Here is a 25123-nt window from a genome sequence, read left to right as displayed (position 1 = left end):
GAAACTTCTTCGTGCTGAAGTTGCCCAAGTTGGTATCTCCAATGTTGCTCCACTTAGACACGATCTTGGTCTCCAGTTCTTCGGTCTTTTGATCTTCCTTCATAAGAGCTGGACGACTGGTGGATGCTCCCGCCTTCGGGGTCGCCATTGTAACACCTACACAACATTTCACAATAAGTAACTAGATTTTGCAAGGTATAACTATAGATTAGAGATGAAATTTAGGAAACCTCATGATAAGTCTTTGAGTTATCATTTCCTAAATATGATTGAGCTACTGAAATTCAAAATTTCAAAATTTCAAAATTTAAGGCCATGACGATCAAAATTAAAACAAGGAATCACATCGCCATACCTCTCTTGAGAGCTTAACTCTAAAATGCAAAATAAAGAGATTCGCCTAGGCAAAAATCGATGTTTGGAAGATTTCAACGTGATTCCCTTCAAACGAATATCCCCTTAGCAACTTCGCCACCTTTGGGGTCTTTGACGTGATCTTAGCAGGTTCGCTCTACTCCAATCAAACTCGCACTCCCCTTTGATGAAGCTCGCGCCTTCCTTTGAATGGAAATTCGCACCTTGTAATTGATGAAATTCGCTCCACTTGAACACAATTCGCACTTCTCCTTTACTCTCCAAAATCGCATATGAATGAAGGTTTAAATGATGATTTGAAAATGAAATTTTCACCTTCCTTTATAGGCGCTTACCCCCTCCATTACCTCAAGGCCGACTTTTTATTTAAAAAAAACAAATTTTAATTAAAAAAAACAAGGGCCGACTTTGTAAAAATAAAAGAATTTAAATCCAAGCGCTCCAATTTGATTTTATTTAAAATAATAATTAATTAATTAAATGCCTTCGTTTTTTAATTAATTCGATTTTTTAAATAGGCAAAATTAATTAATAAATGCTCATGCGCAAATTTTAAATGCTATTAATTAAATATTCAAATTTTATCGATTTTTTTAGCATTTAATAAAATTTAAGAATTGTGTTAGCGCCAAAATTTGGGAGTTGAAAAAATACGAACCATATCGCTCTGGTCCCTGGGAGAGGGACAGGAGCGAATTATCATCTTAGTCTTGATTCTTTTGCCTTTTATGTTCAAAATCTCCATCTTCACGTTGAAATTGACATCTTCGACAAGGATCTTGAGCTTGATTGACTTGATTTCGTAGACGAATGCCCCTTGTGACCATTATTGCCCTAGTCCTTGACTGAGGGACAGGAGCGAACTTCCATTTTTAGGTCAAATTTGTGATCTTTGACGTTCACTTCTTGTTTGTCGCCTTCCAAATGATGTTTTCAACCTTATGCATCTTTGTTTTGATGTGATCTTTGGAAGAAAATGAGTGATGTAGTTAATATCGCCCTGGTCCCTGGCTGAGGGACAGGAGCGAATTTTGTCTCCTTGCTCTAGTTGATCACCTTTTAACGTTTAACTCCCTCACATATCATCTTCTCAAGACACCTTAGACTTTGTGCAACCTTGTACGTCCTTGACTTAGCGTGATTTTTGAAAGAACTGGCTAGTATAATGAATGTTGCCCTGGTCCTTGGGAGAGGGACAGGAGCGATTCTTGGTATCCTGGGCTCATCCTTGTTCCTATCAACTTGCAATCGCCTTCACAATGTAAAACGGTGTCCTTTGATCCCTCTTGAACACTTGAAACGTGATTATCATTCAAAACTTAAACCTTTATAGAGATTTCGCTCTGGTCCCTGACTGAGGGACAGGAGCGAATTTGGGTATATAGTATAAATCTTTCATCATATTAACTTGCAATTGTCTTCAAGGTTCAAAATGATGCTCTTTACTCCCTTTCAAACATTTAAACTGTGAGTGGCAACTTAAATTTGGACACATTTGAATATTTCGCTCTGGTCCCTGATTGAGGGACAGGAGCGAACTTGAGCATATAGTGCAATTCCTTCATCTTTGGCGGTCCTTGCAACTTCATTCTTCGTCGAGACACCTCAAAACGTCATCGCCACCTTACACCTTGACTTGGAGTGACTTGAATTTGGGTGGAAGGCAAGATAACTAACATTTCGCCCTGGTCCCTGGCTGAGGGACAGGAGCGAATTTTCATTTTCAAGCTCAATCACACTTTGCCAGCTTCCAAAATTATCTTCAATGGACTCGTTGTGCCCCCTTTCATTCATCTTTGGCCTGGAGTTCGTTTTAACTTGGCAAGAAATTGATCTAAGGAAGAAATTGCTCTGGTCCCTGACTGAGGGACAGGAGCGCCTAGGCCAATATGGAGTTCATCAGGCGTCTTTCAATCTTCAATTTGGCTTCAACAGGTTCGTTATACCTCCTTTACTTGCTTCAAACTCAAAACTTACTTGATCTTCACTCGAATTTTGCCCTATGAGGAAAATCGCTCTGGTCCCTGGGAGAGGGACGGGAGCTATCATCAAATTTCGCCCTGGTCCCTGACTGAGGGACAGGAGCGGATTAGTTTCTAGGCCAAGTTTTCCTCATGTTAGTGCTTTCAAATTATATTCAACTGATAAAATGCACTTCCTTGGTTCTCCTCAAATCGCGAAATTGTTGAAATATTGCAAGGACAAGGCAATGCTGGATTTTAAGCTCCGGTCCCTCACTGAGGGACAGGAGCGATTTTTGCTCCTGGCTCATTTCCATGCTTGTGAAATTCTTCAAATTATATTCAACGGAAAGAACATGCCTCCCTTTATCACTTCCAATCCGAAATTCGTCTTGATCCTGCAGAGACAGTAAAATTTTGAGAAACAAGCTCCGGTCCTTCACTGAGGGACAGGAGCGATTTTGCTTACACAGGCCAAAATATCATGATTTCAAGGGTTTAGTCACTTCACAAGGCAACAACAAGACCTTTCCAATGCCCAGAATCAATCATCAAAATTCCAAAATTTAGTCAAAATCATTCAATCAGACAAAATCAAAAATCTCATCATTAACACTTAGACAAATTTAGACTTGCACTCAAAATTCCGACTGAACTTAGGCAAATTTATTGGACCTCTGGCGAATTCACTTCATTTCAAAACTGCATCCTACGGGAGGAAGCTCAAAAACACTCAAGACGGACTAGACTCTGGCCTGAAAACGTCAAAACGGGAACCCTAAGGCTTGACCCTAATCCAGACAACTGACACACTAAACCAAAACCCTAAAAAACGAAGAGAAAGGCGAGCAAAACGAGCAAAAAGAGGGGGTCCCCATTTTAATGGGGCAATGTGTGAAATGGTCACAACAATACCTTAAAGCATAGAATTTAGGACATTCCAAGAGAATGATTTAAGATATTAATTTGAAAATGACATGATAAATCCAGAATTCTAAATTTTCAAATTAATTATGAATGGAGATTAGATTTTTCAAGACTTTAGACTTTAAAAGATTGCTATAAAATCAAAACAAGTCTTGAATAAGAACTTCAAAAAGGATTCTTCATACCTCCTCCTTTGAAAGCCTAACTATGAACCTTGAAAAATGAAGGAAGAAGATCAGATTTTGCTGGATAAGGATTGAATTGTGGTCTTCCTTTGGATGAACTACGCCTCAATTAGCCTTCAAAAAGCTTTGGCTTCCACTAGCTTCTCAAAATCTGGAAATTCACCTTCAAACACCTTCCAAAATCTGGAAATTATCCTCCAACTTGTTCAATTTCGCACCTCCAAATATGCTCTTCAAGTTCGCGTGAGAGATAATGAAAGAATGATTTGAATATGCTACAATACACCTCCCTTATATAGGGCGCTCACCTTGATTTCCCTCAAGGCCGACTTGGCAAATAGGGAATAAAATAAAATAAAACTCCTCTCAAAAGATGGCCGACTTGTTTGTAAAGGCACAATAATGATTTTTGAGCGCTTAAGCATAATTTTTTAATTTTTTTGAATTAATTTCAAAGCTTTAAGGGTGGGTTTTTATATTTATTTTAAGGCTTGAAAATTAATCAATTCAATTACAAAGGCCTCAAATTATGCGAACTTAATTTAACCTCCCCAAATGTCTTAATTTTAGCAAGTTTGGTGAAAATTTGGGAATATGGAGGTTTGATTGAGGCTTAATGGAGCTTCCTTTCTTCTTAGGCTTTGAAATATTCAATAGTGATGAAGGTCTAGGTTCACTTCAAGACTTGTTTGAACCCATCCAGGCTTGTTCACTTGATCAAATTGAAATTTTCTCAACCTACATTTTTGCAAATTTCCACGACTTTGTCTTCACAATTTTGCAATTTGCCTTGGACTTAATCAATCAAGGTTGAATGATAGATTTTTTGATGATTTTGTCCTGGACCCTCTGGAAGGGTCAGGAGCAATTTTTTCATTTTAAGCTTACTCCTTCATCATTTTGTCTTGAATCCCTCACTCAAAGTTAGGCAATGGTTTTCCTCATTTACTCCATCCAAACTTGGTCTGTTTTTGCAAGGCAAAATAGGGGATTTGGAAATTTCGCCCTGGACCCTCTGGAAGGGTCAGGAGCGAAATTCTTTCTTGGCTTCAAAATTTTCATTTTTAACAATCCAATTTCACTTCAAGGCATTTCAAAAGTCTCCTCAAACCCATGCTTAAGTTTAGGTTTGCCCAAACTTTGGAAGAAAAGATGGGTTTTAGAATTTTCGCCCTGGACCCTCTGGAAGGGTCAGGAGCGAATTTCACCATTTGGCTCAATTCCTTCACTTTTCAATGATTTCTAAACATGCCTAAGGGTTTGAATATGCTCATTCTTCCTTTCATGATGCCTTAGACTTCTCAATTTGACCAAACAAGGCAAGAAATACCCCTCATAGAGATTTTCGCTCTGGACCCTCTGGAAGGGTCAGGAGCGAAAATTAGGTTTTAAGCAAAATCCTTCATTCTTCAAAGTTGAAACTTCTTCAGGAGGCAAAAACAAGCTATTCTTCTTCCATTCATGCCTATGCTTTGACCTTTTTCATTGCAACATGAGAGCTATTGGGAATTTCGCTCTGGACCCCTTGGAAGGGTCAGGAGCGAAATTCACCATTTTATCCAAAAATCTTCATTTCGCATGCTTCCAAATCTTTAAATGATGTCCAATCTTCACTCCAAGAGACCCTGCACATCACAATTTAGCCAAAATTAGTGAAAAATAAGCTCAAATAAGATTTTCGCTCTGGACCCTTTGGAAGGGTCAGGAGCGAAATCTTCATTCTAGGCCAAATTGCTCAGTGTTCAAGTTTCAAACCACTTCACAAGGCAAAATTAGATCATTTTCCAAGTTAGGAACAAGGTTTCAAGCTCAAACAAGGTGGCAAATGAAGTTTATGATGAATTTCGCTCTGGACCCTTTGGAAGGGTTAGGAGTGAAATTCCTCTTCCAGGCTAGAATCCATCATTTTTCAAGGTTTTCATACATTTCCAAAGTCCAAACATGTCCACTTTTCCCTTCAAAATGCCTTGCAAATCAAAATTTGGTCAAATAAGGCAAGAAATGAATCCTACGTTGATTTTCGCTCTGGACCCTTTGGAAGGGTCAGGAGCGAAAATCACAATCTTGGCCAAAATCCTGACTTCATTTTCACATTTTTCCATCCAAACAAGTGTTTTGCCCTCAAAGATGCCTGGGAACGAGTTGGTTCTAAGTTTGGGTAAAACTAGAATGTCTCATGGAGATTTTCGCTCTGGACCCTTTGGAAGGGTTAGGAGCGAAATTCGCTTTGGACCCTCTGGAAGGGTCAGGAGCGAAATTTGACATTTTTAGACTCTCCGTCAGGATAATTTTATGGAATATAACATTTAAGTATAAGTGACATTTCCTTCTTATACTTTAAGTTATATTCCATATATACTTTCAGGATGTTTGAGAGTGGTTTCAGACCTCTAGGAGTTATATTGCAAAATCTAGTTTTTGGAGGATTCTTCAGTTTTCCAGACAGTCAAATTTCAGGATCAGGACATTCCAGACTTCATCACTCACCAACTTGACCTAACTCAAGCAGAACCTGCTATCCAGGTGATCCCCTTGGCGACACTCGAAAGTTAAAGGCTAACAGACAAAACCCTAAAAGACCTAGAAAACAAACCCTAGAAAGCAAAAAGCAGGGGTCCCCATTTGCAATGGGGCGATGTGTGAAATGGTCACAAGAGTTACATGGGTTGCCTAAAAATGGTTAGTGATAGAGATAGTAGGTTCTCTTGTTCTTTTTGGATATAGAACTCACTTTCATCACAAGCTATGATCGCCAAATAGATGGACAAACAAAGATATTGAACAAGTGTGTTGAAGGCTATTTGAAGAATTGTGTTTCAGATCAATAATCAGCTTGGGTTAAGTGGCTACATTTAGGAGAGTATTGCTACAATACTAACCAACATATGTCTCTTGGTCTCCATTTGTGGCATGATATGGTTAGGATGCATAACCTTTGTTAAATTAGTGTTCATAGATAGCAGCTAAGTAGAGTACCAACATGTAGTGACTTGGTGAAGCATAGCCAAGACATAGTGAGATCATTTAATGATCATCTCTAACAAGTCCATCATCGACTAAATATTTTTTCAATATAGAATCACACAAAGAGGTCATTAGAACTTGGAGACATGGTCTTTTTGAGATTGCAGCCTTAAGGAAAAACTCCATCAAAATTAATGGGGTTGAAAAGCTTAAACGACACTTCTAGGCCTTATAGGAATTATAGTTGCTAGTAAATAATAGGATTCACAATGTTTTTCACGTGTCTTGCCTCATTATGCCACTAGATGGCCTTTGGACAACACATCACACAATGGATTTGCCACCATTGGATGATTAGGGAAAGCTTGTATTGGAACTTGATGTTGCTATTGGTACCAGGGTGAAGAAGTTGAGGAATATAAGCTTTATAGAGTATGTGATTCATTGGAAGAATTTGCCTATTTTAGATGCTACTTGGGAAGGACTAGAGATCTTAGAGCATCCAAATTTGCATTACTTGAGGGTAAACAATTTATCCAAGTATGAGGGTGTTTGAGTCACTTTTCAACCTTGGATGGGATTTGAGACTTTCTCATTTTCTCATACTTTCTTTTCGTTTCTCACAGCCCCACAACCTTGCTCCTTCTTACATCATGTTTCTCTGAAGCTGAATCCCTGTTGTGTTGTCACTTTTCCTATTTAGACTAGCAAATGTTTTTGCATGCCCTCACATCTTGGCATTCTCGCATCACATTCCCAAACCCTCAACTTCAAACTTCAAAGAACAGGAGACTTTAGACTGGCATCTTGAGTATTGATTCCTTGGTCGCTCTTACCATTGCATCCTTTTGATATGCATTTCCTTGGATTTCTGCCTTCTAGCATGCCTTTCTTAGATCCTTGCCATTTGAATAGAGGATTTCATTGAATACCATGGTTGACTAGGGATGCCATTAATGTGTCTAATTTGAATATTAAATGGTGAAATTTTTCCAAATGACTCTAAACGTGTGGGCCCATGCTAAGCCTTCAGCCTCTATACAAGGGAGTTAGTTTCATGAATTTGCATCTTTCAGACCTCATATCAACAAAGAATTTGATGAGGAAAACCCTTAGATTTGGAGGCTAGAGTATAAAACCCGTTTATCTTTTGGGGTGATTTCATTCAGATATTGCATTTGTGTAGTGGATCATATTTTGATTATTTCTTGTTGTGCTCTAACATGTTGTTGCATATGTGATGAATATAAGTCTGATGAAGTATATTGGTAGTTTTTTCAGTTTATTTGTGCTTTGTTCATTTGTTGCAGATGTTTCAGATCTAATGCATTTCACATTAACATTATTTATGGGTATTTAAGATCCGAGTGTAACATGAATAATTAGCTAAGGGTCATTATAGTTGGGCCTAGCCAAAAGTTGGAAGAGGCGAAGGAAGATATTGCTTCTGAGGCACCTACATGCAGTGAGGCATCTATATTTTTGTGTTTTGTGAGTAGATTGAAAGAGTGGTTCTAACACTCGGGCCTTATTTTTGTTCGTGAATAAGTACCATAGGCTCCCATGGTGGAGGAATTGGGTTTTCAATTTTTATCATTGTTTTCTCATGTATATCACACATGGATTGTTTTCTGATGTTTATTTAATTTGGTGGAATCTCATAGATCCCCTCTTGCCACTTAGGTGGGTTAATAATAGGCTATGACCTTCTTTTGATGTGGGGGTTGCCTATGACAACATTCATAACATGTGAGAGCATTTGTGGCATGTCATAGGTGAGGAGATACAAGCTAGAGACATCTTTGACTTGTCAAAATTAGCCTTGGTAAGTGGAGTGCGAGTGGCTATTTTGGCTAGGTGTAAGTGAAATTAAGAAGATATCTTTGGCATGTTGAGGAGGGTGCCCCACCTAGCTGCTTGTAGCAGTGGATGAGATTCCATTAGGTGGTTATGGTTTGACAATGCATGCTTATTTGATTTTGGCATCCCAATTTCGAAAAGAAAACAACAAATAATGCCTAGAAATCTGATAGAGGTGGTTGTTTGGTAAGTAGTAGGAAGGAGTTTGGGGTTCTGTTTGCAAGTTGTTTGGAAGCTCAAGTGTGTGTTGACGGGTGTTTTGACACACTCACCAACATGCTGGTAGAACATTTAAGTATATACCACCTCTCTTGAAAGACAACCAATCTCGAAAGATTGATAACCCCAAGGTCTCTGTAGTCGGGTCACGATGGAGTTGGATAACTTGGTGGTTAACGTAGGTATACTTGTATAAGGGGCCTATTGGTTTGATCTTCTGACTTAAATGCAAAACTTGAAAAACTCAACTAAAACTCAACTAAAACTAAACTATCCAGAGGGAAAAGAAAGAGCAAAAGCGAAAGGGAATGCAAGAAGATAATGAACGCTTAATATCCATTTGATCCAACAATATCAACTAAATCTAAAGAGCATTAGCACATTCATACATTAACATGCAAATTAGCAATTTAACAAATTAATGAAGCTAAACTCAAAGGTAGAGATTATAAAACACATCTGACATCAATGTTAATCACCATTTACGTGTGTAGATCAACGAGAAGCAAATATGATTTCCTCTAGATTTAGGAAGTTAAATTGAATGAACAAACATTAAACATTACATAGTATGCTGAGAAAACAATTGGAAGAAATAGAATAGTCGCATTAAAACTCATGAATTCGCCTACGAATGAGGCACATGTTTGGCAGATTTGTCACACCAAACATCTGATTTCTGGCTTCTGTCAAATTGATCTCAACTACCTTAACATGAAAATTCAAAGAAAACTAATCTGGAATGACTATTGGTTCGATTCAAGAAATCTTCCAAAATCTTAACCTGCAGCTTCTAACTGTTTAGAGTCCAACCTTCTAGGATCTAACCCCTTACAATGAGTGTCACCCTTCAATTTATAGCTTCTTGAGACCATAATTCCTTCCAAAAATGAAAATCCCCTTTTAGAAACGTTCTATCTTCAAAGTGCATGCAAACACTCGAGAAGAGAAACATCCTATTCTGAACTCAAAACTCAGCCCCAATTAAGGCAACTTTCCTTTTTCATGTCAAGCTCTCCCCTCATGAATGGCAACTTTCTTATTTTGACTCCAATTTTTTAGCTTTCTGCTCATGTTTATTGTCTACGTTCCCATTTTGGCAATAATCGCATTTACATTTAGTTCCCAAAACTTTAATTTGACCCCCTGCACATTATAATAAAATAAAAATTAACTATTTTAATTTACTTGAATGTGCAAGTAATATTTCCTTTTGAATTCACAATTTTCAAATAAAACGTCATTTTAGAAACAAAAATAACTTAATTCATTAAATTTTAAAATAAATTAAAATTTAATAATTTTAGGACTTTATTTTCACAAAGAAAATAACTTTAAACGAATTAACATTTAATAAAGAAAAGCCATTTTAAATTCTATTTGTCCCCTGTCAATGCCATTTCCTTGCAAAAAGTCACCAATGGCAATTCCTTGCAAAAAGTCACCAATGGCAATAATTAATCTACAAATAAAATTAAAAATTTAGTTATTTTACAAAGTAAATGAATTTAAATTATTAGCATTTTAACTATTGCGAAGACAATCTAAATTCTTCAACTTTTGAATGCTCATAAAATGATAACTTTCATAATTTAAAATAATTTTAACTTACGATTGTTATTAGGAATGAATGAGTAAAAAGTTCCAAAGTTTCATTTCACAATTAAAACATTTGTTTCCAAAAGATGATAAAGAAAGCTAAAATCCTAAATGTTTTAAAGATTTTAACAAAATTTCTTTTATAGCTTTAGTGTCGGGAAACTGAGAAGCTTTATAAACCCAAAACTTTATTTTCATGTTCGGAGCACTTTGTGGGACCTTCAATCCGCCAAGTTCCTCTCTTCTAACTTTTGAAATACTGCGGAGAATCAGGTTTCAAAGGAATTATGGGCTCTCATTTTTAGGTTATAGGGTGTTTGCGGGACCTGAAATCTTGAAGCCTTCCTCTATTCACTTGCACTGTAGGGGTGAGAGTTCAAGCAAGTCCAGGACTTCGACTGGGTCCCAGATGTTCTCCGAGTTTTTAAGTACTGAAGGCACCCCTTTTCATCACTTTCATCCACTTCTGTCCATTTTGCCCTAATTTCTTGCAATCTTCAGGCACGGCTTAAGATTGGAATCTTGGCATACTGCACATTTTAATTCCTTGATATCATCTGCCTATCAACCACAACCCTTCATATTTGGGCGCCAATCAGACTCCTTGCTATTGTTGATCCACTGTTTCCATTATTGCGCAATGCACAGATTTCAAAGGTTTTGATAATAATTTTCTTCTTTAGAGAACAGAGACACTATCGTGGGAAAACCATCATTTTTGCTTGTCTCTCTGTGCATAGGATGAAGAAGAAAACAAAGGAGTGCTTGCTGCAATCTTGTAATCTCAAGACGAATGTCATTTGAGTGCCAAATTTGTGCTCATTCATAGATCTGCTTGAGGATTTACTCATGCTTTGGCATGGTCTAACCTCTGAATGCACAAGTATCATTGAAGGATTGGATGAAGTCCTCGAAAGCCAAAAATTGCAGACTTGCAAATCATATGGAGACTGCATTCACTACACATTTTTAACCCATCGGTCTTGGTTCAGTTCAACACATTGCTGCGCATCCTCATTCGTAGCCCATCGGCTTATCTCATGCTTGTGTATGACATCGCCTTTTTGCTTTTACTGCACTATTTCGAAGTAAGTATTTCATTATTGCCAAATGATAATAGCAGTCCTCTGTGCTCTCTTTACTGCATGTAATCCACGTTTCACCATACCTCGTTTCACCATACCTCATCTTCTTGGTTTGATGCTTCAAGCCATATTAATACCTTTTGACTGCAACCATTTGTTCACGGGCAATGCTTATGCTAAAGTTGCACTCTCTTCATTCGCTCAATCACTTCCCAATTCATCTATCGACAGTTTATGCTTCTGTTTTTCCATCTAGTAGATGTGTTCCATAGGCAAACATTCTCTCATTGTCGTGTGTTCATGGTAACATTCCTATTCAGCTTATTTATCGCTACTTGGATGGTTATTTCACTAGGTTTTGTGTGGAACAAAGTGAGTGTGTAAAAAATCAGAATATGAAAGGCTCTCAATCACGCTCGCTTTTGTAGTCTTATCTTTGTGCCATTACTTCTGACTTTCCTGCTCTTTCACTAACATTGCTTGGTTGAGATATTGCTTAAATCAAGGTCATAAAGCTACCTTTCTAGAATCACTTGGATCTACGTGTTTTGCCAGCAATATTCGAGCTGGATATCTCCAGGAATCCCTTCAGTTTGTCAGAGACAAACATTTTGAATTTGCCATTTTAAGTTCGTGCCCTAATTTGCATCATACTTTTGCGCAGTTTCTTCTTGCATTAGGGCAAATCATTGCTCCTTATTTCATGTCTTTCACTGCTATCTGTATCTATTAAATCGGTCTTTTCTTTGGATTCATCCATAGGATACATCATGTCCTTGCATTGTTTACTCATTGCATTGATGTGCATCTAACTCATGAGCCTGCGCAAGCTTTTAAACAGGCTGTGTCATACTTAAAAAATTGCTGCATTATTCATTTTGAAATTTCTTTCCTCATAGCTTTGTCAATCCAATCAACATTCGTTGTGCCACTTGTTCCCTAAGCCTGTGAGTTCGGTGCAATATGCTAATGACTTTCTTGTGTCTCAGCATTTTAGAATCATGCTCACTGCCCCTAACAACACCCTTTCATCTCTTGCCATCATTCTTTTGTTTCCATCGAGTTTGCATTGAGTCCTCTTGCTAAATCTGAATGAAAACGTATGGATTTGGGACACTTGGAGATTAAGACATCTCCAGGAAATCAAAAGACATCTCCAGGAAATCAAAATTCTTTTTTCTGTTTCCTAGCTGCGGCCAACATACTTCACATTGGACTGCGGTAAGATAAACTTTATTTTCTTCCATTTCTGCTGTCTACCAAATAAAATTCACATTACTGGCTTGTGGATTAACTATGTGCATCATAATCACAACCACTTTCATACTTTCCAATTGGCATTTTTCATTTCTGAACAGGTTTGTATTTAATTCCTTTATGGCTCTCTTGCGCACTAAAGATACCATTCATTTTTAGAACAGCGAGGTCGAATCTCTTACCAAACCACGTGCTCCAATCTACATAATCCCCTCTTTTTCGAAGCGCTCTCATGGTGACTGCTCACATTCACTTGAAAACACCATATTATATATGTGGTCGCCCTCAAATTCAGCTTCGTGAAAAGCTTCCTCGAGACTACAAGCCCTCTGGATTTCGGGTTTTTGGAGTTTCACTGTTTTCAGGCTTTGGAACTTGTGCGCACTCCGAGTTCCGGGCTTTGGACGACTTTGAACTTCTGCAAGATTATATTCCAATGTTTCTTCGGGATCTGCAAAACCGAAGATAAACCTTTCTCGCTTTGAATATTGATTCCCTTCGGACTTTGGGTTTCCGTGCCTTGTGGGGATTTTAGAGTTTTGGGACTTAATCTCAATATGCCTCCAGCACTCAAAGGCCCTGGAGAGCTTGTTTTATTTCCTTGCAAACTTAGAACTTAAAACTTAAAAAGATTAAAGGTTTAATTTATTAACTTTTAAAGTTTAAACTGTAGATTAAATCTAAAGTCTAATTTATTTATTTTTTAACTTGTAAAAAGTTTTTTTTTTTAAAATTTATTACAAATGTATTTAAAATTAATTTTAAATGTAAAAAGTTTTTTTAAAATTTTTTTATTACAAATGTATTTAAAATTAATTTTAAATATTAAAATTAAAAAAAAAGCCTTATATTAATATTTAAATTTATTTAAAAATTTAAACTAAATTAAATTTTAATAAAATTAAAATTAAAATTTGAATAGAATTAGAATTAAAATTTGAATAGAATTAAAATTAAAATTAAAATTTGAATAAAATTTAAAATAAATAAAATACTAATATAAAAATTATTTTAAATTTTAAAATTTAATATTAATTTAAATAAATTTTAAATTTTATTTTTCCAAAGGCTTTTTAAGTGTAGTTTTTTTGTATTCTCAAAGCGTTTTTCAATTTTTTGTTCATTTTTGCAATTTTTCTTTATTTTTTCAAGGTTTTTGGTGAACTCTCCACTTTTTAGGGTTTTTGGTGTTTTCCGATTTTTTTGATTTTTTTGAAGGTCGTTTTTTGCTTTTTTAGGGGGTTTCTTGAAACCTTTTCAAACCTAGACTACCAAAGATGCTTTACAAACGACAAAAAACGATGATGATGAACCTACGAAACCCGGGGACGCGTCCCCTACCTGAAAACCCTCGTCCTAGTCTCGGGGACTTGGGGACGGCCAGGGTACGTCCCCCCCCCGTCCCCAAATTGTCAGAATTTTGAGGGGACGTCCCCGAAACGGGGGGATGGCTTCCCTAGCTGTGGGGGACGTCCGTACGTCCCAGGGACGGATTGGGGACGTCCCAACCGTCCTAGGGACGGCTAGACGTCCCCCACATCTAGGGCTAGGGAGCGCGCAAGGGGCGCTGCCCCTTGACCCCAACTTGGGGGCGCTGCCCCCAAACCCCCGTCGAAAAATATAGGGGGAAACTGCGCTGATGGAAGTAGTGGAAATTTAACCTCCGAGTCTGATTAGGCTCCATTATGTATGTGATTTTTTTAATATCTATTATGATATGCATATTGACAATGTGAATGAATTGAAATTCTGAATTATGAGTGCATATTGAGTATTGAGTCTATTGATAATGTTGTATGTTCGATGTTTGCATTCTAAAATGTTTTCATAGTATCATACACATGCTATATCCATGTTTTCATATGAATATAATGTATAGATGCATGCTTTATCCATGTTTTCATATGAACATTTAGAATTTTCCTATATATTTTGAATTTTCCCTATATGTTAAATAGCCGTCCCATTTGCCGTCCCCCACCCCCCCGTCCCCAAATTTGGCAAAAAAATTTGCCGTCTTGGAAACTCGTCCCCTTGTCCCCCCGTCCTGGAAACTTGGGGTAACGTAGTGATGAAAGAATGACCAAATGAAAAGAAAAAGGCGACACTAATAAAGTGAGTGACACATGGCAGGGTTGTGGATGCTGGACCACAAAGATCATTCAGACCTTTTTGTTCGAAATGCCCCTGCGGGAACTGTAGTCCTGACCAGACACAAAACACCGAAGTGGGAGGTTGGGCCCAACGTAGACGAGAGGGGGAAAGTGTTTCTGTCTGTGTGGGACTTGAAGTCCTGGTGGAAACACGACAACAAAGTGGGAATCCCGCAGGGAGAAAACAACGACAATCATCCCACCTGAAGTTCCGTAGGGACAAAATAAAACACAAAACAAACAAGAGAGGATCAGGGAAACACGACAAAAACATAGAAAACAAGAGGGAAACAACAAAACGAAAACAAAGAAGAGGGGGCCCCCAGCTCGGGAAGCAAAAAGTTGTGGTGCGTTATGCAGGGCATAATAGTGTGGAGACTGAAGGTTGCCAGGATGTGGGTTTACTTGCAGGTGTTGCATTAGTTTGAGTGGTCCTTGTGTATGATGTTCTGCAGGTTGAAATGCTGATTTTACAGGGAGGTTTTGTCAAAATTTCCTCAGAATCAGATTGTGGTGTTGCATGTCTTTTAGTACATGCAAATTAATCTATAGTTGAAGGAAAATCTGAAGTTTTAAGTGTAGAGAGGTTGCCTGTAGAGTCTTGTGATGTAGATTATTGTAGTAAGTATTTAGTTCGTTGGGGAGACTGTCAAATTTTTCTAAAGGGTCAAATCCATGTATATTGGTTATGTAATTTTAATTAAATCTGAACTATTCTCATGTCAATCAATGTTTACACTTGAAGCCGTGAAGTTACATGTGTTCAATTTGAGTTGATGCAATCTCTGGGTGGGTTGGTAACTACATCTGAGAAGTTGAAATCTTGTGGGTGTGTCTGTTTGGGTGTTGGGTTGCAAGGACAAAGCTGCCGTTCATTTTGCCCCCTATCCTTGCTGCATCAATATTTAAATATAGTATGACTTTTTTATATATGTTGCTTGGAAGAGATTCTATATCTTGATTCTTTCATTGATAAAATGATGAATATATTGTGTGCAGCTATGTAAAACTGAATGATTTTTGTATCATTGTTGTGAGAAAACAATGAAAAGAATGTGGCATGATATTTAATTGTTGGTATTGTTAAATTTAATGATCAGATTAAATAGATAGAAAATTTCACACAAATACAGAGAGTATACCCTGGGAAAACCTTCCTCTTGAAGGTGAAAAACTTAGCAAAGAAGTTCCTTATTATTTTATTTATGCACAAGATGTCTTTACAATGAATTTGATTCACCCCTTGAAGCTAGTATCAACTCAGTTCAACAGACAATCTGAAGGAAATAAATTCGATCTGCAATAAGAATAATCTACTTGCTGTCTATGATGTCACTGCTGTGTGTCTCGGGGATCTGCGGAAGATAGAGATATCGTAACTCAGAGAAGACCACGATTTGTATGCTGAAGATGATAGATTATTTCCTGAGCAAAGAATACGATCTGCCTTATACTATCTGCTTTAATAAATAAACCCAACGCTGAAGGTGATGTAGTGAATGAATCATATATATCAAACACGTTTTTCAATCAACATGACTTGTATGATAAGTCGCCTCTTTATTAATCAACACGTCCTTTTGTTAAGACTTTATCATATTTAATTTGTCATCAACACGACTTTATCATCATTTGTTAACAAGATCGGTTTAATATGAAGTCGGCATATTAGCGGATATAAGCAAATCGACATAACTAAATTGTCTAAGGCCGATTAAGGCCAATTAGACAATTTAGTCGGTCCTGAAGGATACCGACCAACACTATTACATTAACACTCCCTCTTAGCTAGGGAGGAATCCTTCTCAATATCTGAGTCACATAGTGACATCCACCATGGCTACTCCCAAAGGGTGAATAAGCACAAGTGCACAGTTATGAAGCCTTTCACATGACATCCACTATACCTACTCGCAGAGGGTGGAACAAGGGCTGATACCTCAAACTTCTCTTCACAGAGAAGAATGCACAACAAGGGCTAGTACCTCAAACTTCTCTCATAGAAGAATGCATAACAAGGGCTAATACCTCAAACTTCTCTCACAGAGAATAATGCTCAACAAGGGCTGATACCTCAAACTTCTCTCATAGAGAAGAATGCATGACAAGGGCTGCACCTCAAACTTCTCTCATAGAGAAGACTGCATTATAATACATATCAAGTAATCACTGATGTTGAGACTCCCTCTCAGCAAGAGCTTCATTTTCCACAATTCCAAGCTTGTCTCGAAAATGCACAAATTTCACTTTCGCAAGAGGCTTGGTGAAAATGTTGGCCGTCTGTTCCTCAGCACAAATGTATCTCAACTGAACAACATTCCTTTGTACCATATCTTTGATATAGTGGTACTAAATCTCTACATGCTTCGTTCTGTCATGAAATATTGGATTGACTGAAAGCTTTACACAACTTTGATTATCACAATTTATGATGGTAGGCTCCAATGATTGACCAAACAATCCTACAAGGAGCTTACGAAGCCACACTGCTTCGCGAGTTGCTACACATGCTGCAATGTATTGTGCCTCTGCAGTGCTCAGAGCTACTGAAGACTGCTTCCTGCTACACTAGGAAATCATAGCAGATCCCAAGCTGAAGCAACAACCAGAAGTGCTCTTCCGATCAGTAACACTCCTTGCCCAATCAGAATCAGAATATCCTTCAAGAATCAAGTCCATATTGAAGAGTATTTCAAGCCATATCCAACTGTGCCACGCAAGTATCTCAAGATATGCTTGACTGCAACTAGATGTATCTGTCTAGGTTCACTCATGAATTGACTAAGTGCACTCATTGCATAACAAATATCTGGTCTAGTGTTAACTAGATACATCCGGCACCCAATCAATTGCCTGTACATAGTAGGGTCCACAAGATCTGACTAGCTGTAGTTTCCCTTAATTTCTTCAAGTTAGTTTCCATGGGTGTGGACATGGATTTACAATCAGTCATTCCAAATCTCTTCAATATGTCGATGGTGTATTTACCTCGACTTAGGATAATCCCATTGGGCCTCTGCCACACCTCCAACCCTAGAAAGAAGTGCATAAGTCCTAAGTCCATCACAAATTCTGAAGTCAACTCCTTACATCTATTAATGAGATGATCTTCTCCGGTAATAAATAGATCATCAACATAAAGTACCAAGATCAACATATCACCATTGAATACTTTGAAGTAAAGTTTTGGATCAGCATCATTTTTGCAGAATCCCAAACCCACTAAGTATCTATCAATTCTTTCATACCAAGCCCGAGGAGCCTGTTTAAGACCATATAGGGCTTTCTTCAATTTACATACAAGACTCTTTCCCATGAATCATGAACCCCTCAGGTTGCTCGATGTAGACTTCTTCAATCACGCCATTGAGAAAAACAGTCTTTACATCCATCTGATGCAACTTCCATCCTTTAGCTGCTACAATAGCAATGATGGTTCTAATGGAAGTATAGCGAGCAACAGGGGCAAATGTTTCTTCGTAGTCTATTCCTTCTTGTTGAGAGAAACCACGAGCCACAAATCTAGCTTTGTACTTTTCAATGTTGCCATCAGCTGCAGGTTTTATCTTGAACAACCACTTGGAAGATACAATAGACTTCCCTTCTGGTCTAGGCACAATATCCCACACATTGTTCTTGAGAATGGATTGATACTCTTCGTCCATCGCATCTTTCCAAACTTGTTGATTTGAGGCTTCTTCTACACTAGACGGTTCAGATTCAATAAGATTACACATTAATGCAACATAACCAGAGAATCTTTGTGGTCTTTTGCTTTCCCTGAATGTGCCTCTAGGAGCAGCAAACTGTTATGCTTCCTACATATTGTTTCGTGCCCAAAGAGGTCTCTTTCGAGACACAACAATATCCCTAGGCCCATCAGTGGGATCCAAGGGTTCAATTGGATCATTGCTTATATTAGGTTCTTTAGACTCCCTCTGAACCTCAGGAGTGTGGTCAACATCCATGTCTTGAGGAGTCTCATCATCTATCTCCATGCATGAGCCTTTTGATTTTTTGAATGCAACATCTTCCTCAAATGTGACATCCCTGCTAACCTCTATTTACTTTTGACCAAGAATGTAAACACGATAGGCTTTGGAGGTTTCACTGTAGCCTACCAATATTCCTCTCTTGCCAGAAGGCTCCAACTTGGTTCTCTTGTCCTTGGGAACATGAACATACACAGGACAACCAAATATTCTCAAGTGACTGATATCAGGCTTGATACCTGAGAAGGCTTCTTCAGGAGTCATATTTTGTAATATCCAATGAGGACATCTATTTTGAACATACACTGCTGTTCTAGAGGCTTCTGCCCATAGAAAAATCTGAAGGTCTTGATCATGAATCATAGCTTTTGCAGCTTCAACTATAGATCTGTTCTTCCTTTCAGCAACCCCATTTTGTTGAGGGTTGTAAGGAACACATAACTCCCTCTTGATCCTTGCCTCAATACAGAAATCACGAAAGCTACCCGAGGTGTATTCACCTCCATTATTAGACCTTAGAATTTTAATTTTCTTTCCAGTGATATTTTCTACAAGAGTTTTAAACTCTTTAAAGCTACCTAGGACTTCATCAGACTCTTTAAACCTTAAGAAATAAATCCAAGTCTTCCTAGAGTAGTCATCTATAAAAGTTACATAATAGAAACATCCACTTAGGGATGGAATTGACATTGGACCACATAAATCTGAATGTACAAGATCTAGTATTTCTTTAGACCTACTTTCACTGCTATGGAAAGGACTTTTAATATTTTTACCCATAGCACAACCTTTACAAGTACCATCATTTACATGAATGAGTTTAGGAATACCTTTTACCATCTTCTCCAAAGATGGAAGAGCTCTGAAGTGAAGATGTCCAGGTCTTCTGTGCCAGAGTTCGCTGGAACTTGCAGAATCATGAATAAGTTCTTGAATTGGGAGAGTGGAGAGTTTGTTGATTTCCGATCACACGAGCAGTCTTGATGCTGAAGTTCTTAGGCCAAGCAAGAACTCTTCCTTCAGAAAATGCAATTTGATATCCCTTATCCTCCAAGGCTGAAATGGATACTAGGTTCCTCTTGATCCCTGGTACGAACAATACATCACTTTGGTGTAGAGAAACTCATGATTCATGTTTTAGAGATGTAGCACCAATTCCTCTTACAACATAGCTTGCATCATCCCCAATGATGACTTGGAGATGTGACTCTTTCTCCACTAAATCAGAAAGGTACTCTCGATGATCGGTGATATGTTGAGAGGCTCCACTATCAATTAACCATGTATCACTGTCCGTAGGAACATTGCTTGATAATGCTGATATGAAAAGAAAACCATTGGAGTTATCTTCAACCTCCTTCTGAGATGAGACTTCATTGATGTTTGCTCCTTGATGATTAGGTCTTGTTAAACAATCCTTTGCAAAGTGACCAAACTTGTCACATCTAAAACACTGGATGCAAGAGAGATCTTTCTTCCTCTTCCTAGAATAAGGTGCAGAATCTGATTTGAAATCTCTATTCCTTTTGAAGTTGCCCTTCTTCCAATACTTTCGTTTCTTGGTGGATTGAGTGGCGAGAACATGTGTATCTTTATTTTGAGAACTCTTGACAATTCCTTTGACAGTCAATCTTGATTTTTCTTGAATACAATCTGCATGAAGTCGATCAAACTTAGGTAATTTTGACCTTCCACTTATGCTTTGAATAAATGGCTCCCATGAATGAGGCAGACCATTCAAGGCTAGCATAACAAGGTCTTTATCTATCACTTGAGCCCCAATTGCGCATAGTTGATCTCTCAATTCTGAAATTTTCATGAAGTAGGTGATGACTGAATCTCCTTTTGCCATCTTCATCTGGTGGAGTTGCTGTCTCAAGGCAAGAGCCCTACTTACGTTGTTAATCTCATATAAACCCTCCAAGGTCTTGAACATATCTCTTGCAGTTGTCATCTTGGAGATGAGAGGCACCAAGTGATCCCTTACAGAGTCGATTAATATCTTCTTTGCCTTGATTGCATTCTTCTTGAATTGCAGTTTCTCCTCATGATCTTCTGATTCGGATAAATCTTTTTCCTCTATGAATTGAAGAAGATCATTCTCTTCAAGTGCAATGAGCATTCTAAACTTCAACGAGGTGAAGTTAGATGCGCCTTCAAGTCTATTTTCGACTTTAAGACCGTTCACCATTTTCAAGACTTAGAGATACTGCACGGGAGAGAGAGGAGAGAATACTTGGAAGTTGTTTAGAATCTGATCACGATCTTTTGTCACCGTGACTTTGATACCATGTTAAATTTAATGATCAGATTAAATAGATAGAAAATTTCACACAAATACAAGAGTATACCCTGGGAAAGCCTTCCTCTTGAAGGTGAAAAACCCAGCAAAGAAATTCCTTATTATTTTATTTATGCACAAGATGTCTTTACAATGAATTTGATTCACCCCTTGAAGCTAGTATCAACTCAGTTCAACATACAATCTGAAGGAAGTAAATTCGATCTGCAATAAGAATAATCTACTTGCTGTCTATGATGTCACTGCTGGGTGTCTCGGGGATCTGCGGAAGATAGAGATATCGTAACTCAGAGAAGACCACGATTTGTATGCTGAAGATGATAGATTATTTCCTGAGCAAAGAATACGATCTGCCTTATACGATCTGCTTTAATAAATCAACCCAACGCTGAAGGTGATGGAGTGAATGAATCATATATATCAAACACGTTTTGCCAATCAACACGACTTGTATCATAAGTCGCCTCTTTATTAATCAACACGTCCTTTTGTTAAGACTTTATCATATTTAATTTAACACGACTTTATCATCATTTGTTAACAAGATCGGTTTAATATGAAGTCGGCATATTAGCGGATATAAGCAAATCGACATAACTAAATTGTCTAAGGCCGATTAAGGCCAATTAGACAATTTAGTCGGTCCTGAAGGATACTGACCAACGCTATTACGTTAACAGGTATGATATCTGTTGATTTTCTGAGGAGTGCATTCAATATCTTGTTTTCTTTCCACTAATGAACAGAAGTTGTATTCAGTCACACATTGCTTGAGTTTATGATATCAATGCTATCTTGCAACTATCTAATATGCTATTCATGCCTTGTTGTGGAAAAATATTTAAATATTTTGCAATGGCTGTTTTTTTCCAGGATGTGACTCTGCAGGACTTGGATGCTGCAAATGCTCGACCTCAAGGAGGGCAAGATGTACTGTCTTTAATGGGCCAGATGATGAAGCCTAGGAGGACTGAAATCACAGATAAGCTACGCGAAGAGATAAATAAGGTTTAGTGCACTTGCTTCTCGAGGACATAATTTTCTAAGATGCATTCTTCTAGAGGACATGTTTTTGCTAAGATGAATTCTTGAAAGTTTACTCAGTCAAATTAAGTGCATTATGGCAGGTAGTTAATAATTACATAAATGAAGGAGTTGCAGAGCTTGTCCCAGGTGTGCTTTTTATAGATGAGGTATAATGTTCATGCAATGCTTCTATTTTAAAATTTTTTTCCTCTTGTATTTATTCTCTCTAACATGATTTTTGAGCTTTTTAATGACTATTAAATATTTAGGTACATATGCTTGATATGGAATGCTTTGCGTACCTCAATCGTGCTTTGGAGAGTTCTATATCACCTATTGTTATTTTTGCAACAAATAGAGGCATATGTCACATTCGGTAAGCAATTACTCTGTTAGCCTCTAATATATATTAGTCAATTTTTTTTCTTTCTGCCGGGAAACAGTAATGTTGAGTACTTATGACATTGGATCCATGTTGCATGTGTGCCTTGCAGAGGGACAGATATTAGTAGTCCACATGGTATACCTGTTGATTTGTTAGACCGTCTTGTTATTATTCGCACCCTTCCTTACATTCCTTCAGAGATTGTTCAGGTATTTCTTACCACTGAAGTATTCTGTATTGTTAGAAGGCATGTATTGTACTAATCAAAAACTTGTGATCCCTTTTCATGTGATTCTGTGCTTTTGGTTGCAGATCCTGGCAATTCGTGCTCAGGTTGAAGGATTGTCTATTGATGAAGAAAGTCTTGCATTCCTTGGAGAGATAGGAGAACGAGCATCACTGAGGTAATATTCTGCTTTATATTTTATCTGCTTCTGTTCTAGGCTTTATGTTTGTAGTGCAATAAATTATTATCTAAAGAACCCTGCTGTTTATGGGGGCCATATAGGTCTAACTCAAAGAGAAATTTCTTAGCTTCAACAATATTACAACTGCCAATAACCAAATATAAGTTTATGGGGGCCATATAGGTCTAACTCAAAGAGAAATTTCTTAGCTTCAACAATATTACAACTGCCAATAACCAAATATAAGTTTATAATGTACTCATTATTGAAAGCTCATTTAAGTTGTTGACATGACAGATAAGAGACCGACATTCATGAAGAGCTCTGATTGAAGGTTTGATCATGTATTGACATCACATTTTGATTTGACCATAACATTATATGAGCAAATGATTTATAAATTCGCTGAAAAATTGCTCACTTAATGCTTTACTAAAGAAGATACTCAAATTGTCTGTAAAATAGTTTTTGAAACCTGATTTAGTGAAGCAAGTCAAGTAATACTTTTTGTGAAATAAGTGTGAGTGTCCTTTTCCCTAAGTTCGGTAAAAGAACCCTCAAAAATCCCAAAAGGTGTCCACATGACTGGTTTGACCAAGGTTCCTGCTTGTGGGATTGAAACTGGAGGGGCAGTCATGAGGTTATATGTGGTGTATGAATTAGTTGTCGTGCAAGGTATAAGATGTTCAGCACTAAGGCAGCTGTCCTCAATTGAGAATGATGAGTTTCTTTCACAATGTTATGTTCTAGTTTTTGTTTTGTTTTCTATTTAAAATTTCTAATTTTCTTTTCTTTGATTTCTGCATTAGAAGATCTTTAATCATCATCTAATCTATGACTTGTGCTTTATTTGAGATAATATCTTATGAATACACTTTTTCTCTCTCTGTTGCAATGGCTTTGTCTTATGAATTTGCTTTTTGTCATTTTGTTGCAATGATCTTTATAGGCATGCAGAGACAAAATTGCACCTATAGTTTTAAATCATATTTGTTACTAAGTGCATCCACATTTTGCATTCTGATGGTGGTCCTTTTTTGAGATTCTGAATCATGTTCTGAAATAAAGTGTCCCTACACTTATTGATTGTGCTTTATTTGATATTAAAGCAATTTTAATTCTTGTTCTCATGGTTTGAAGAGGCTTTTGCATACTCTTCTAAAATTTCCGAGAGTTGCATTCATATTTCTATGTTCTAAGTGCAGTTGAATTTATAATTGTTTTTTGTACCTTGCAGGCATGCTGTCCAGTTGTTGTCACCTGCAAGCATTGTGGCACGGACTAATGGTCGAGATCAGATTTGCAAGGTCATTATCTGGAGTACTTAGCTCGAATAAGTACTTAATAGGTCAACATTTTGTTAGTTTATTGGTCTTGATGATCCTGTTAGAAACATATAACCTATTATTTTGTCTTTTGTTTTCACTTTTCAGGAAGATCTGGAAGAGGTTCGTGCATTGTTTTTAGATGCAAAGGCCTCAGCAAAACTTCTTCAAGCACAGCCTGATAGATATGTCTCTCAATAGCCAGTCTGGATACTCTAGTTGTGTACAAATTTATACCCTTCCAAATTGACGGGAGTGCAACTATTTAGCCTTGTGATAATTCTAGAATTTTCTGAAATTTCCTTTTAATATTTGCCCAAAACCAGACCACGGTTACCTTGTTTGATTTTTTGATTTTTCTCTAGAGGCAAATGTTTTTCTTCTTCATGCTTACTTGCAGTGACAGTTTGCTCAGTCAACTTCCCATGAAATTGACAGGCAACTTTGTATTCCTTGTTTAGTTGCACATATTGTATTCAGCGTAGGATGTTGCTAAATTTTGTCTTTTCAACTGTTCATAGCAACTTGCATTAAGTTATGCAGCAGAATCTGTTGCTGTGATAGTTCAGTCTTCCCTGAATTATGAAACTTTCTGTGCATATCTTTGTGAGCATGTGCAGATAAAGTACACGGTTAATTATTTTGCTGGGGTTTGTTTATTTGAAGGTCATTGAAGTTGCCTCAGCCTCGTGATCAAATGAAAAATTTTGACCAATGATTTTATTATGGGATGCAATGTTTGATAATTTTATAATAATAAATCCAGAATGATAACAAGAAAGAGTTACTAAATTCATATCAGGAGCACTAGGTTGAAATCCATTAGTCTTCACATTTTGTTTAGGGCCTAAGAAACCATTTTGTCAGCAATTTATAATTTTCATGGTCAAATGTGTTAAGCATTTTCTTGAAATTATAGTTCAGGCACTTTGGTAGAGATCCAGAAAGTCAATTTCATGTGGATCACAATACATCCATTTAAATGCAAGTCTACTTATAACTTAAACGGGCATTGCTATATCAAGTTATCTTCTCATCATGATATCAGCTAACATGAATGAGGAATCCTATCATACACATTTGGCCACTGTTTACCATTTC

At 37.4% G+C, this 25123-nt stretch overlaps 1 protein-coding gene across 1 annotated transcript in view; it reads left to right on the top strand.

Annotated features, from left to right (window-relative positions):
* LOC131035540 (ruvB-like protein 1) overlaps positions 1–24706 on the top strand; it is a 92006-nt gene extending 67300 nt beyond the window's left edge. The window contains exons 6-12 of the mRNA XM_057967255.2: positions 21753–21887; positions 22007–22072; positions 22175–22281; positions 22400–22499; positions 22603–22694; positions 23935–24004; positions 24131–24706. Coding sequence (XP_057823238.1) covers positions 21753–21887; positions 22007–22072; positions 22175–22281; positions 22400–22499; positions 22603–22694; positions 23935–24004; positions 24131–24223 — 663 coding nt within the window. The 3' untranslated portion in view covers positions 24224–24706. The remainder of the gene's footprint in view (positions 1–21752; positions 21888–22006; positions 22073–22174; positions 22282–22399; positions 22500–22602; positions 22695–23934; positions 24005–24130) is intronic.
* Positions 24707–25123: the final 417 nt, after the last annotated feature.

This window comes from Cryptomeria japonica, chromosome 3 (genome assembly GCF_030272615.1).
Source record: "Cryptomeria japonica chromosome 3, Sugi_1.0, whole genome shotgun sequence".
NCBI classification, from domain to species: domain Eukaryota; kingdom Viridiplantae; phylum Streptophyta; class Pinopsida; order Cupressales; family Cupressaceae; genus Cryptomeria; species Cryptomeria japonica.
This window is presented reverse-complemented; position numbering and strand designations above follow the sequence as displayed.